General features: G+C 34.5%; 1 protein-coding gene across 12 annotated transcripts in view; it reads right to left on the bottom strand.

Annotated features, from left to right (window-relative positions):
- NRXN1 (neurexin 1) overlaps nucleotides 1-16,058 on the bottom strand; it is a 976,600-nt gene that overhangs the window by 22,073 nt on the left and 938,469 nt on the right. For 10 of the 12 annotated variants that reach the window (XM_012727414.1, XM_012727413.1, XM_012727421.1 and 7 more), the window contains one exon: nucleotides 4,600-4,687. In XM_012727414.1, the coding sequence (XP_012582868.1) occupies nucleotides 4,600-4,687 (88 nt within the window). The remainder of the gene's footprint in view (nucleotides 1-4,599; nucleotides 4,688-16,058) is intronic. The other 2 variants (XM_012727415.1, XM_012727419.1) reach the window with 1 other exon arrangement.

The raw sequence follows: 16,058 nt of genomic DNA, 5'->3' as shown, positions 1-16,058 counted from the left end.
TGAGGAGGGATTCAATTATACCTCCTGAATTGTACAGTCACCCTCCAGTGTTCTAAAACACTGTTTACACCTATGTGAAGCTGTCATCCAGTGCTAACCATGCAGGACAGTGTAGCTGAAATCAAGTGTAATTGAGTTCCATGTGTTTCCACCCAGGGGGTTATTCCTGATCTAGTTTCAACATGTACAGTTCTCATCAGGAAACCTGAATGGTTTCATCAGTTGCCCATCAATTTTCATCCAGGAAAAGTAAAGGCATTATGTAAAAGGGGAAAAAAATAGCTTGAATATTATTTCTTATTTAACTGAATTGGAAAAAAGAAAAACTTCAATTTATACTCCAATTCAGTTTTAATTCTTGCCAAAACCTGAAAAATATGTGATATTTTAATGTCAAAGATGAAGAAACCAGTAGTCATAAAGACATTGAGGTAGACTGAAAAATGTCTTTTTGTGGAATAAAGTTGACAATTGAAGATATGAACACTCTATTTTTGCTCTGGGGGTTAACAGAGCAGTAGGACTCAATGATACCTGATCACTGGTAAAACTGACAATCCATCAAATACACAACTTTTTAAAATGATTAATTTGTGTATGCATATAGGAACTGGAGTACAGGCTAGAGGTGTTGTGGTGAGAGGATTCACTAGAGACAGAGTGGGGAGCAGAATGGGTAGACTAAGTAAAATACACTGCTGAGGGAAGCAGTAGGAGGGTCAGGAGAGGTCTGATGTGGACACCTCCCTGGCCAGGGATCCAACTCATGTAGCAATGGCTGTGCATAGCTCCATAGTGCTGTGCTTTAACCCACTGTGACACTCGGAAGGGCCACACCTTTTTCACTAAGAGTTTTGGGGGGAACCACATGGTAATTCAAATTTATCAAATCTTTCATAAGAGGTATAATTTTTTTGTGTCCTAGAAGATGCCAGCTGATTCTTATTTGTGTCATTAATAGCTTTAGAAAAGCTCCTAAATAAAAGCATAATACATTTTTGGACAATACGCCATTTTTTTTTAAAAAGAGGGGCGGAGTCAGAATGATTAGAGGAACTTCATACATAAAATCTCAGAGACCTTGAAAAACTTTAGTGTGAAATATCCAAAATATCTGAGCAACCCATCTGAAAAAGCAACTAGGCATTTCCCTACAGAAATACCCACTTTCATTTGTTTAAGGGTTAGCTAAACTATATAACAGATACATCCATTTTTAAAAATATTTGAATGAATGTTACTCTCCTGAAAAGTATGTTTTCCAAAATAAGACCAGTTGATTTCTGAAATAATTTCCATGAAGTTATATCTAGCACTAGCCAAAGACTAATAACATCAGCAACTCCAATTTCTGTTCACTTACATTTGTATTAAAGGTTAAAAAAAAAAAGATATTCAAAACATGTATTAAATGTACACATTTAATACACTGATGCCTCAATAAACAAAAACTTACAGGAGGGGTGTATTTATGATGCTATTTTACAGACAGCTGCTACACAGTCATTTCTGCCACTCTAAAGGTTGGCATGAAAAAAAAATAGAGAGAATTGGACATAAAAGTCTACATAGAAAAGATATCTCACTAAGAAAATGCAATATAGAAAGAGAAACCAGTCATGGCCTACCTTTTCAACACACTAACAAGGAGAGGAAGATCCCAGGAAAGGCCTATGACTGGCCACCCCAACTGAAGTAGCAGAAATGAAGTTTAGATCTTAAAAGGAATTGATGGACCAAACGAAGGAGAGATGAGGGAGGAAGAGAGGAGGAGAGAGAGAGAGGAGGTAGTGGAAACTGGAGAGGACAGGGAGTTAGACTAGATTGGGTACAAGAGTCCTGGAGTAGCAGAGGCAGGAGTTGATGTGTCCTGTGCTTTGGATAATGGACTTTGTTACAACAGAAAAGAATTTAATTTTACACACAGGATTGCTACTTCATGGTTGTGTGTGTGTGTGTGTGTGTGTGTGTGTGTGTGTAGGAGATGTCAAGCTATACATTAAAGAATAAATAGCACAGACATAACAGACATAACAGTTTACACATAGTAGAAATAAGATTCTTCACATAGTAATAAGAATGGTAAACAAAATGAGGCAGTTAATTTACCTGCAGTATTACCATTAAGAAGTCCTCATTGTGTTATGATATTTAATAAGCAGGAAAAAAACTTAGATGAATAAAAATGGAACAGGATGTCTAATTCTCCGAGAAATTTTTCATGCCCAGCTCTCCCGCCTTGCATCCTTTCCCCACCCCTGTCCTGTTCATTGGGCCAGTGTCCTAGAGAAGGGGACAGACTGTAAAGCACTGTATAAGGAATAGTTCATGATATCTGTAAACAAGTGCTAGAAGAATAAGTGAGCTCAAGAAGAAAGAAAATGGTAATTTTAAATGCACTTTGAGTTCTTATACTGGATTTACTAAGTACATACAGTGAGGAATCTACATTGAGATGATGGCAGCCTGTTCCTCGACATAAAATAAGGATGCAGGTCAGAGGAAGATGAACAAGTACTGTAATTAGTAAGAATCTATGCTGCTTTCAGCATTTTTACTATAGTGCAAAATATTGAAAAAAAATTGCTCTCAAGAAAACACTAATTGAGAAAACAAAATAAATATAAAGACAAGCACACATACAAACATACACAAACAACTCTGTAACTGAACACCAAGCTTTGTTTTATGAGCATTCCATTCTGGAGAATATCAAGAATGTCTTTTTCTGGTGTAGGAGTATAGAAAAGTTGGGGAAAGAGAAATTTAAGGGAGGGAAAAGACAGAGAGACAAGAATGATGTAATGAAATACAAATGCATATATGTGATCTATGTAAATATATATAATATGCATTTCATGTAACCATAAATTCCTATGTACACTCATGCACTCATGCTTCAAATATATAAGTATACATATATATGTGTTATATATATATGTGTGTGTGTGTGTGTGTGTGTGTATATATATATATATATGTATGTATGTATTATACAAATATAAGCATATACACACACACAAGAATTCCAAGGAAAACAAAGTCATCATCTTGGCAAATGGTCCCAGGAAGGTATCATGAAGTGACCATACCTGTCCAGACAGATAACCAAAAAGGGAATGGCTATAGAAATAAATGAGCAACAAAATGGATTTCACGAATAAAAGGCAATTATGGAAGCTGAGAATTTCAGTTGAAAGTATGGAGGTTTGAAAGAAGATAAGAACACCCAGTCTGGATGTCTCAAGCCCTCTCTTGCTTATATGATTGCTGAGCTTCTGCTCCCCACTAGTACTCAGGAACTGTTCTAGATGCTTAGAGCTAAGTAACTGCAATCCTTGGGAAGAAGGAATATTCAACAGAGATGTAAGAAATGCATCCAGGCCCTCCCTGGTGGTGCAGCGGGTTAAAGCACAGCACTGAGAAGCTAAAGCCACTTCTGCATGAGTTCGATTCCCGCCTGCCCCCGAGGTGAGCACATGGCATGGCAGACCTCTCCTGACCCGCCCACTGCTCCCCTCAGCAGTGTACTTCGTCGATCTGCCTGTTCTGTTCCCCACTCTGTCTCTGGTGAAGCCTCTTGCCACCCCTGAGCCTCTGGCCTGTACCCCAGTTCTGTATGAACAAATAAATAAATCTTAAAAAAAAAAAATGCATCCAGAGCCATTATTTATTCAAACATCTGAATGAGTAGATTGATGCTAAAATGGAGCACATTATTTTATTGTGACACAAAGTTCTGGCATCTGCAGATGTCACGAGCTAGTTGATAGTGGTTAGTCCATATCCAACATATTTATTTTGTTAGTCTAGACAAGAAAATTGTTAAACTTGAAGAAATATTGATTTACAAAGGGAACTGACACAACTTAATCTAATAACTTGGTATTATCAATATCGGCAATCAAACTCAGGCAATGATTTATATCTTTAGGGTCCACAGCCCCCCACTAAATGACAGAGGACTGTACAGAAGCAGTATTAATGTGTTTTTCACAAAGAAGTAGGAGAAATTATACAACTAGAGCTAAAATGCACACATGTGTGACTTTTAAGGAGAGAGATTAAGATTCAAATATTCTTCTATCAAGTGTATCAAGGATTGTTCCTGTTGGTGTTACTACTGCCAAAGTGCTCTCATTAAAAAATCCAGAAATATATTACTGACGATAATTTAGTCAAAGAATGAATGGTGTTTTTGTTGTTGTTGTTGTTGTTATTGTTGAGTAAAAAGGGCAGATAATTTCCCACAATTCACTGTAATTGTTAATGCTTAGAATTGTTCCATAGGTGACTCCATTATAGCTTATGTACAAGAACTATGTGGTACATTAAAGGAATGTGAAAAGGAAGTTGCCAGCCTTGTGTGCTGCACTCTCTGCTTTCTCTACTATACATAAACTTGGTAAAAGGTTGTGTTTTTAAATTCTTTTCAATAAATGGGGGAACTTTTATTCATATATAAAGCAAGAACCCTCCTTTCACAATAAGGAATTGTTTAATAGGGTAGACATCTAGACATAAATACAAGACTCGTGTTTGACAGCATGCAACATGATTTAGAATAAAACAAAGAAAGTAAGAAAAAAGTCGACTAACCTAACCCACCTGAGCTCGGCTCACAGGGGTCAATGTCCTCATCATCACTGGGACACTCTGCTGAGGCCACAAGGATGTCATCTGTGGTCTGTGGGGGAAAAATAAAAACAAAAACAAAAACAGAAAACATTTAGTAGATTAACTTACAAGTCTTGACTATGTTTCCTCAAGCAAGCAAAATACTATTTACCTGACATGTTGAGACCAAAGTGCTATTTTCCTTTCCAGAAATATGGGAATTATATATCCAACTTATTTTAGATTCTGCATGGAAGCATTTGCATATTTGAGAAAACTTGAGTACAGTTTAATTTACTGGAGGATCAACATAGTGGTCTTCAACCTGTAGATATATCTGCTCTTTTGATTGCGAAAGGAGCTGAGACAGTAGCTGACAGAGGCTGAAAGCTACCAGGCAGAAACAGATGACTTGAAGTTTATTACAGGCCTTGAATGCTACAATGTATGCATCAATAGGCTTTATGCAGTACTTGTTCCTAAAAGCAGAGCAGGTTTAACCTGATACTTCTGGGACCAGGTAGAATCTGATGAGTCTCTGAGATATACCTTGTCATTAATAGGAGAGAGATTAAATAGAGAATAACTTTCACTGATGCAAAAAGGGAAACACATATATTTAAAGTAATTCTTTTTATTTGTGTTGAATTTTCACACTTGATTTTCATTTTTGTAATAGATAGCAGGTATATATCTTATGGTCCTTTAACATCATTAAAGCTTCATAATAAATGAAAGACATTCTTTGGGGTATGATTTTTTATAGCAATAGGGAAGAGGTGACAGTTCTCTCTATAACATTCTATTTGCTTCATTGCACTTACAGAAAAAAAAAATAACTATCACTGTAATAAAAAGCAGAGTGTATAAATCCCAGCCATTAGTCACATAATCAACACATTTATAAGCACCAAAGGTTGTTCTTTACTGCTACTTAAGGTAGCAGTAAACTCATTTTGGTGCATGAAAACTGTGTAGGCTTGAGTCGTATTTGGTAACACAGAACTCTGTTTACACTGGCAAAGATTAGGAGATTTATAATTGTTTAGGCAACACTCAGAACCAGAACACTGAAGTCTTTATTTGAAAGTGTAATTAAAGATAAATTTAAAATAGTCCCCACAACAAAGCAACAGCAGACCTATGACTTAGTTCCATTTAAAGGAGGACCCACTATAGTCAGAGATTAAAGTATAAATAAACAAAAGTTAAAATGCTGGTATTGGAAATGGCAAGCTTTTGTGACAAAACTGGATTTAAAAATATTTCAAGTGCGTGGTCTTTTATTACTTAAGAATAAAGAACTGGTCCAGATACTAATACTTCACAATATAACTTTAAGTAAATCCAAGTATTTATGTAGCATGCTTAGACGGGCTCATGTTAATCTGCTCCTACATCCGCTGAGGCTGCTGGGCACTGGTTTCACTCTTTTTGCTGCTGTTATTTTAAAAGAGGATGTTCAGAATGTCAGTTTTCCTGGCACTGTACCTGCTAATGTCAGTGATGAGTACCAGCAGTTGGTGCGATTGTAACACAGGTTTCCTTCATTAAAACAAGCTTTAAAAGGCAAAGCCCATCCTTCTTTTGACATGAACACATGCTGCAGGTTAACATCCAAAGTGACTTGATAATAACAAGTTATTGATCATGAGGTTTTGCAGGTATATTGTTCCAATTGGTGTCGGAAGAGATAATATGCTATTTTTATAGAGCAAATGAGAATCACAAGTGGAAAACTACATTTTCTCAGCCACAGTGGATACTCCTTAAAATTAATTTCAAAATTAGAATAGAGTATCTCATTTGCTTCCAGCAATTTTAATTCTGTGGGTTAAATCAGTAGAGAGCTTTTGTGCTGGTTGTGGTAGGAAAGTGAAGATATAACTGAATCCTTTAATCCAGTGCTTCTCATCAGGCGGTAATGGCCTCCCCCATTCATGGGAAATATTTGGCTATGTCTGAGGACATTTTAGGTGGTCACAATTCAGCTGTTGGGGAGTGTTTACTGGTAACTAATGGGTAAAGACTAGATATCCTATTGACTGTCCTAAAATGCAGAACAGTCTTAATAAAGACCAATTACAATCCCAAATGCTAACGGTATAAAAGTGGAGAAAACCACTATAAAAGTTGAAAAATGTTTTCGTTATCTGACAAAATGGAAAGCTTAGTAGTACCTATTGTTGTAAAGATTACATTAGTATACAAAAAGTTCCTACATCAGGACTGCACTGTAAATGCTTATAAAAATGATATTATCAGCACTATTCTGATTATCACAAATGTAGAACCAATGTAATGTTCTGAACTATATTTTTGAAAAATATAATTTTAGGTGTTAAACTGGGAGTAGTACATGTGAATTATCCAAGTTGTAGGTCTTATGTCAGTAGTAATATTGATACACGGTTAAAATACTTGCATCTTTTATTGCCTAGTTATTTTTTATTAGAAGCCAAATATCAAATATAAATAAGGGCTACTTCATAAAAACAATTCATAGGCTAGAAATGGGTGACTCAGTGAATAATGTTTCAGGCAGACTAAATTATTTAGGGCACACAAAATTTTGTTTTAAAAGGTGACCTATTTCTACACTGAATAGCCTTTTTGGAATAATCCCCCATAGCCAACAGAGAATGATAAAATGTTCTCAGTGTTACCTTTCATGAAATAATAGTACCTAAAATAACAAAAGATGGCAGACACCAAATAATAGCCCCTATAGAGCTCTCAGAGAAAGATCACAATACAAGTACGACCCTATTTTAAAACTTGAGTTTCTGATGTATTTTTCCTGGCATAATGGGTATACTTTTTTATTTTTAACTGAGCATAATTACCATAATGCATAGTGTTAATTTCAGGTAAAAGATAGAGTGATTTGATATTTTTATAGCTTGCAAATGATCACCATACTAAATGCAGTTAACATAAAGTAACTGCAAATAGTTACACATATTTTTTCTTGTAGAATTTGAGATTTTCTCTCTTAGCAACTTTCAAAATGCCAGTTTTTTTAACCAAAGTTGCAATTATATGTCCATGAACTATTTTATAACTGTAGTTTTACCTTTTGACCCCCTTTCACCTGCTCCTGCTCCCCACGCGGGCAACCACTAGCCTGTTCTCTGAATCTGTGGACTTAGATTTCACATGTGAGATCATATGGTGTTTGTCTTTTTCTGCTTTGTTTCTGTAGGCATAATGCTCTCAAAGTCCATGTTTTCAGAAATGGCATGCATTCACTTTTCATATATTTTTCATTTAGAAACTAAAAACCAACAATAAATCTTGTGAAAGAAAGATCTCAAACCAATAAATACCTTGGCCGAAATCATCACTGTATGTAAAAACAGGAAGTGGCACAAGTATTATGGGTGGGGGAAATCAAATTTCATTTTAGAGACTGCAGAATTTTCTAGCCAACGCTGTGCAATTTAGACTTAATTCGCTGTGTTTGGAGCTGCCTCTCTATGACATGCTGTTGAGAGTGGCTGAAAGAAACCCAAATATGTCACATTAATCAATTCTATTCTTTAGTATATTTCCCTGGTGTTTATCACCTTTTTCAAAAATGAGACAACCCGCTGAATGAGACAAAATAGTGATCAAGCAAAAACATGAGCTTTACATCAATGCCCATTTAGGTAAGTGTCCCTAACTGTGCATTTAACCGCTCATGGGGCCACATGCCATGCTGATCCTCCCTAATTCAGAGTGGTCTGAACATTCACATGGCAAAAACCTGTTTTTGTTCAAAATGTCAACTAAAAATATTTAGCTCTCCTGAGCTATGAAGAAAAGAATGGCTCAGATAGAGTTTAAGAAATAAATGTACTTAAACTTAATTCCTCTAGTTCTAGAGATGAACACTGATCTGTTGTAAGGTGGAAAAAATTCTAATTAGGATAGTGTAGGACAGGGGGGATGCTCCTGCAGTATTATAAGAGATCAATTTATTTAATATTCAGGGTTTTTAGGTAGAGGCTGCTTGGCGGGTTAGAAAATAGAGAAAAACTAAACTGCTTTTCCTCACAGAGAGCTTCTGTTGTTCCCCTCTTTAATGAATGAATATGCTGCATATTAATATGCTGTCATTTTTCAAGATCCATCATAATTGTCTATCTATGTGGAACAAAGGATATAGTAAGAGGACAGATAAACTTAGTCTATAATATTACATTGCTGTTAAGAATAGTGTGCCTGGACTTTTTCCTCATGATAAACAATTGTGCTGAAGGCTAACACATTCCCATGCAGATACCTACAAGCAAACTCTACCAGGACAAATCTGCTTTGTGCAACACAATTCAATTGTGCAACATAATGTCCACTGTAAAGTTGATGACCACAAAAAAATCCTTGCTTTATTCCAAAACTACAACTGAAGATTTGTTTCTAAATACAGTAGTGGTCTACCCGAGTACGAAAAAACCAAATGCAATGTAAAAACATACCCTATCTGAAGCAAAGGTGCTCATCTGCATAATCTGTTTAGCCTAGTCAATAACTGCTGTGACAGACATTTATACTAAAGGTATCAAGATGGGTTGAGCACGTGCTTGCTGTGATATGCTTGGATAACTGTGGACAATTGTTATTACTGAGACTTTCATCTACGTGAATCTGCTCTGAAGGAGACAGAATTCATGTCTAGATTAAAGAACTGAATATGATAGTCTCTCTAGAAAAGATTTATTGTTAGGTGTGTTTCTCTGAAAAGATTTAAAAAAAAAACTGACAGAATTCAGAATTGTTATTACAAATTCCAGAGATAGGCCCAGTACATTGCTCTGATAACTTACAGGGAAACAATTGTATAGGAGGTTGGGAAAATTGTAAATCTCACCAGAGGAAAAAATGGAGAGAAGTAACCTAACTGGAATGCATATATACAACTTCCAAACAGTGTCAATTCTATAAAATCAATCTATGAAGAAATACATTAGATTAGTAATTTTAATCAACAACCCTATTAAAGATGCAAAAAGCCTTTAGAGACTCTGCATTGATACTATGATAGTTTTCTATTGTTTCAATCACACTTTTATTTTTATTTGCTGACAGTTTCTCTGAGTAGTAGATGCCATATAAAGATGACTATCATATGGCTCACTAATCTAATAAACAAAAACAAAAATAATCAACTGAGATTCAGTAGATGGATTTTAGGTCAAGGACATGAATAAATAGAAAACAAGATCAATTAGTTAGAAATAAATATGAAGCATCTTATCTATGCATAATGTTGCTAACGGGCATGAAAATGGTTACTACCTAGGAGGAATAAATTGTAATTTCCACCTGCAAATAACTACTGTGCCCATTCTATTCTAAAGTAGAGGAACAAGTCAGACATTAATGCAAATAACAACAATCAATTCAACTAAAATAACTTATTTTTCTTAAGAAAGTAACAATGCTACTATACCTAGTAGTTCATTAAATATTCACCAATAGCATGCTTATATGGAATGCAGGTGGGCGTACTATTATTCTGAATGTTATAGTTAAGTGCCTGTTCAAAAAAATACCCATTTGTACATTCACTCACCCAATTTGAATGTTTGAAGATCAGTATTCATGAATATTTAGGGCAAAGCTTAAATATCCCTGAAAACAGCCAGCTTTCACATTTCTTTACTGTTTTTTTTTTCACAATTGATGCCTTAGGCTATTACAAAAAATGACCATAAATCTGCTCTCTGCTTGGGAAAAAGACAGCCCTTGAAAGCCCTTCAATTTTCTTCAAAATTTTCTGGGCTGTTTAAAATGTATGCAATGGTTTCAGAACAGTGAAAGTGGGTTGAATAGAAAAACTCCATCATCCTAAAGAGTTCACAATGGCTTATTCATTCTAACATCAATTTTTATCAGCATTTGATACTGGACATCCTAACAGACAAGACACAATTGGAAAAACAGGGTTGTAGAAATAGAGCCATGAAAAAATGACTTTAAAAGAAACTAAAGAGAAAGAACTATATTCCTGCTTAATAGTAATGGAAATGAATGAACTTTGTTTTAACGAAGTTATGCAAAAGAGAAACTGATGTCAGGAAATTTGAAATTATGTATTTAAAAAGGCAATACATCTTTTCCATTATTTAAGTTACTTTATGTTGTTGTTTCCATTTTTAACCAAGGCAATGTAGGAGAGCTGTCCAAAACAAAAAATCAAAATGAAGTCTGAATTTTCAGGAAGTCATTGGAATACATCTATTCTGCATTATGGTAATGTAAAACCTCAAAGAAAAGGCAGTGGAGTGGAGGTGTGAGAGGGAAACTTAGACTACACAAGTGATCAAATGTGTTTCCTGTTTGTTCTCCTTTTGTACAAAGCACTTTCTGAAATACATGTGGCTCTTTCTAAATTAAATACTGACAGATGTTTACAATGCAAATCCAGGTTTCTAGCAGTTTCAATATGAATCTCTAGTCCCACCTATTGTGACTGAATGGATTAATTAGTCACACAGGTTGAACTGAAAATCCTTAGTGGTAATGAGGCCAAAACATTTTATAATTCTAAAACGCCAATCAGTGATGGATAGTCTCAAGTAAAATGCCTCCAAATTACATGCTTTCGTTGTTGGCATCTAACACATAAGGGAATTAAATCATGTATTAGTCAAGTAGTTATATGTCTTCTGGTACTAAGCCTGTCCTTAGTGTAAACTCTTCATTTTACAAATCATAAAACCTAAGTGAGAAAACAAAATGTTTTGGAATGACCACAATTATGAGAATACTGTGTTATCCAGGAAACTGACTGTTTCTTATCACAAGTGACATCTACTTGTTCATTCATTTACCCTTTCATCCATCCACTCATTTAACTACCCACTACTTGCCCATCTCTCCATCCATTCAAACCACGCCATCTTGCTCTCTAAACAAGCTGGTGTTATTCATAAAGATAAATGATGAAATAAATTCAAAGCAGGTTAAAAGATTATGAGAATACTATATTTTTGAAAAGTGACTCCTAAATTGTCATGAATGAAATGCCTAACCATATGGGGGGGGGGGTGAGTAAGACACAGCTTCATACAGCAGTATACTAGGTGATGTGTAAAAGGAAACAAAGGAAGGCTGGAGTGTCATTTTTAAATGTAGTTATAAAAATTCAATAACTATAAATATACAGGTATTTTTTGAAATGAATAAACTCAGAAAGTTCTTTATTTGCTTGTAATAATCTTTTAAAAATAATTTTTAAAGAATTTAAACATCTTGCCTCATCTCTGCATATATATGCATAATTATTGGAAACAGAAAGAAAATGTAAATTATTGAATTTTCTATTACCTATTTCTCCCCTCCCCTCTTGACTTAGAATATTATAGTTCATACTGGCTAAAACTTAACTCAATGAATTCTTTCCTCATTAACCTACTGAAAAAAAATCTTTCCAACTTTTAAAGTCTTTCTTATTAACTACTGTTTTCACAACATAAGTGCTAATGAGATATTTATCTTTGTCTCTCTCACACAACAATCATCATTAGCATTTTGTCAAATTATCTCTTATTACATATTGGGGAACAAAATAAATGGATGTGACTATTTGTTAGTGATACCAGTTGTTTCTGCAAATATAACCTTAGATGTACATTCACTGATGAGGGCAGTCTCATTTACATGATAATGCTAAAATTGAAAGTTCCATATTAAAGGTATAGAAAATCCACAGATAACCAGCCATTAAGAACATTTATTTGCTCCTGTCTAGTAACATAACCAATGTCCCACTGATAGAACTTTCACCTGGGAAAAGAGAACTTGTGTCCCACACAAGTCTTGGAGTATGGGACAGGAAGAAATAGGGATATGGTTGGTACAGATAATGAATTAGTTGACAGAAAGTTTATTTGTGATCAGTAATCTGAGTAAATGCATGGTTCTATACTTAGTTTCTCCAAATATGCCAATGCCCAAGCAGCACCACCATGAGTAACTGTTAGCTAAGAGACCACCATGTGATGCTGCTGATATAGTAAGAAGAGCCAATCTTAGTTGTTTATAGCTAACCTAGGACTCAAAGCTTCATATCTGAAGGCTTCATTCATGCTGCATCCCTTGGTACATTAATACTTATTGGAAACATTGCACTGTTGAACAACTTCAGTTTAATTTGCAATATATTGATCATTAATTAAAAAAAAAAATGCATCCTAGTCCAGAAGTCAAGTCTCAATCTGGCTCTCAGAAGGCTCTTACATTGATTTCTGAGTTCCCAATGAAAACCTGTTATATATGTGAATATACACACTATCTACAAACATATATACTATATATGTGAAGATATATATATATATATATATATATATATATATAATCATTTGTATATGTTAACCATAACTTCTCCATCTCACACAAATGTGACGATCACATTTGGTATATGTAGGGATAATTTGGAAATATGAAAGCTTCCAGAACATAGCATGGAATTAAGTTATTGTTACAACTAACAAGGAGCTATTTTTATTTCTCACATGATAATAGAAGGAGCAATTCTGGGGAACAGTGTTAAAAGGGTAGTCATTTATCTACTTAATAGAATAAATTTCATGTTCTTACCCTAAAATCCTCTTTCTCTCAAGAGGTCCCTCACTGAAATGCTGCTACTTTGGGTTGTTCCCTTTTATAACAGGATAGGGTCATTTCAGAATTGTTTATTTAGAGCACTTGTGTGAATCTTGCTGCCAATCTACAAGATAGGCAGTGTCTGGCCCTGCGATTTACTCTTCTGACCATATTTCCTGGGGAATCACTGCACAGACACAGGGACATTAGAGTTCTTTTAAAATTCTCTTCCTATTCACTTTCCTGGGACTTAGAAGATTGTAGAAACCTGCTTTATTTTATCACCACATCCACAGTTTACTGATGACTCATGCCCTATTTCATCTACAATGTCAAAATGAACAGATAAACAGGAAAAACAGGTTATTGTCTCCTTTAATACTGGTAATGAAAAGAGAGAGAGAGGAAAAGAAGTGGGAGGAAGGGGAGGACACTGCAGGACAAAACGATCCTCTTGTAGTGGTTGTATCTGTATTATGACATGAAATTGCCTACGGCTATGTGTCTTCTAAGTAAGTTAATGATAGACTAATTAACTCAACATGCTAAGCAATATTTTCTCTGTACATTAGGATAGTGAAATAATTTGCTCTTCTAAATAATATTCAAATCTAAAAGTTAGAAAAGTGCTTAGGGATAGTTATCTTTTTTTCATGTTTTCTCTGGAATAATTTAAGTCTACATTTTCTCCCCAGAATATTTATCAAAGAAGTTTGAGAGCATTGATTTAAGATGTTATCACCATTGACCCTGAGTTTCTCACAATGTGTGTGTATATGTTTATACACATATGTAACAAATGTATATATTATATGTATAATTTCATCACTTATACTTCAATAAAATGGAAAAAAATCCCATTACAATTGTGGCTTATCTTCTTTAAGTACTTGCAATCTAAGTAAAAACATTTGTTCAGAATAATTATGATTGTGAAAATGGAGTTAATATAGTTAAGAACAAAGAATCTTAAAAATCAAAGAAATATTACATATGACACTAGAATTTGGTAGAATCATTCAAATAGTCATATGATTGATGATCATCTTGCTAAGCTTACTACATTTAGCTGTATGTTTGTCACAACTGCTCATTTATAACAGCTCATTAAGTCTCAAAAAGAGTGAACAAGTATAGACAATTTTCCATGACTATACTGCTAAAATGAAGGATGAAAATTGTAACAAAAATTACACTTTTTCATAGGTTTAATCTGCTTTTTAACAAATCTATAAGTGACAATGAAACTTTGTAACAGGTTATACATTATACCTCATGGCTGAAAATTTATGGTAGAGAAATAGCAAAAAGTGACATCATCTTTAACTGAAGAGAGAGAATGACTGGAAATTAGAAGGAAGAAGAGACTAAAAATGCCTTGCAATAAAGTTGGTCTGCTTACTTTCATGAAGTATTCCTACCCCTTGAGAAAACAGAAAAATATAGCCTATTTTATTGAAAGGACTAGAAAAAATTAGCGGACAATCACTGTGGGATTTTTGCCCTGTGTAGTATCACCCCAATTCTTGTCTCTCATGAACTCTACTGTGAAAGTCTTACATTATGAGTACTTTAATTTGATTAAAGAGGAAACTGTGTGTTTATAATGCTTTCCTTCAAAATGTAACTGGAAGTTTTATTGTTCTCCTGAAATAATATATGTGAAGTTGAGAGTTAGTAGTACACAGTTATCAACTTCAAACCAAAAAACAAGTTCAGGACAAAATGAATTCATAAAATGTGTATTGATTAATTATACTGCCATGGACTTCCTCATCATTACTGCATTTGTTCATTCACAATCATGTACAACTAGAACTAAAATATATATGTTTTGCAGACCCATTTATCTTGATTTTGAAAGTGTTATCTTTTTATGACAATTTTTAGTTCAATTTTGTAATCATTTACACTGCACACTCAACATATCACCTGTGCCTGATACAGTATACTAATGACACTGAAAAAATATACACTTCATGAATCAGAAAATTACCTTATTACACATGACAAATAAAATTACAAAGCCAATTACAAGCCAATTATGTTTCAATAAAGCTGGAAACAAAAGAACAGCTCACACTTTTATAATAATCTTTCTAAATGCAGGAGATTGTCAGAACCAGGGCTGATCAATACTTGATACTTGGTTGGAAATGGTTTCAATTTCAAAAGCAAGAAGAAACATATTCATGTTAACTCCTCTGGAAAATGTGACCACTACCCTCAGCATTTATTTCCCAGCAACTGATATATTTCATTTTCACAACTAAGAAATGATGCTGATACTTATTATCCTTTTTCCTTTTGCTTTCATTATCTGTCTCTTACTATTTTTATTTGTGGTATTCCAAACTCCACTTATCGCAGAAGGAAAGAGGAGATCACAGAGCAAGAAGGAAAAGCTTAGAGAGCGAGTGACAAGTGATTTGATTCCAGTCAATACATGCTACCACTTCGGGCTCACCTGCACATTAGGAAGCTGAATTTATATACATTTTGTGCTACCTGAATTATTATATAACTTCACAAATCAGAGAAATCTGAAAATCTATTATTGTGAAGAGATTTTGTAATATAAGATATAATCTTTTTGCTCCCATAAAACATCTCCTGGTACAAGCACAAGAATGGTTCAACATCAGAAAATCAAGTAATGTAATCCATCACATCAATCAATAGAAGATTAAAAACCACATAATCATATCAATAGATGCAGAGAAGGCTTTCGACAAAATTCAACACCCATTTATGTTTGAGGCCCTTGAAATCCTCGGAATAGAAGGAACATACCTCAACATGATAAAAGCCATATATGATAAACCCACAGCCAATATTATCCTCAA

This window comes from Condylura cristata, unplaced genomic scaffold (assembly GCF_000260355.1).
Source record: "Condylura cristata isolate star-nosed mole 26May11 unplaced genomic scaffold, ConCri1.0 scaffold00020, whole genome shotgun sequence".
In the NCBI taxonomy this organism is placed as follows: domain Eukaryota; kingdom Metazoa; phylum Chordata; class Mammalia; order Eulipotyphla; family Talpidae; genus Condylura; species Condylura cristata.
The sequence above is the reverse complement of the archived record's forward strand: the minus strand, read 5'-3'. Positions and strand labels throughout refer to the sequence as shown.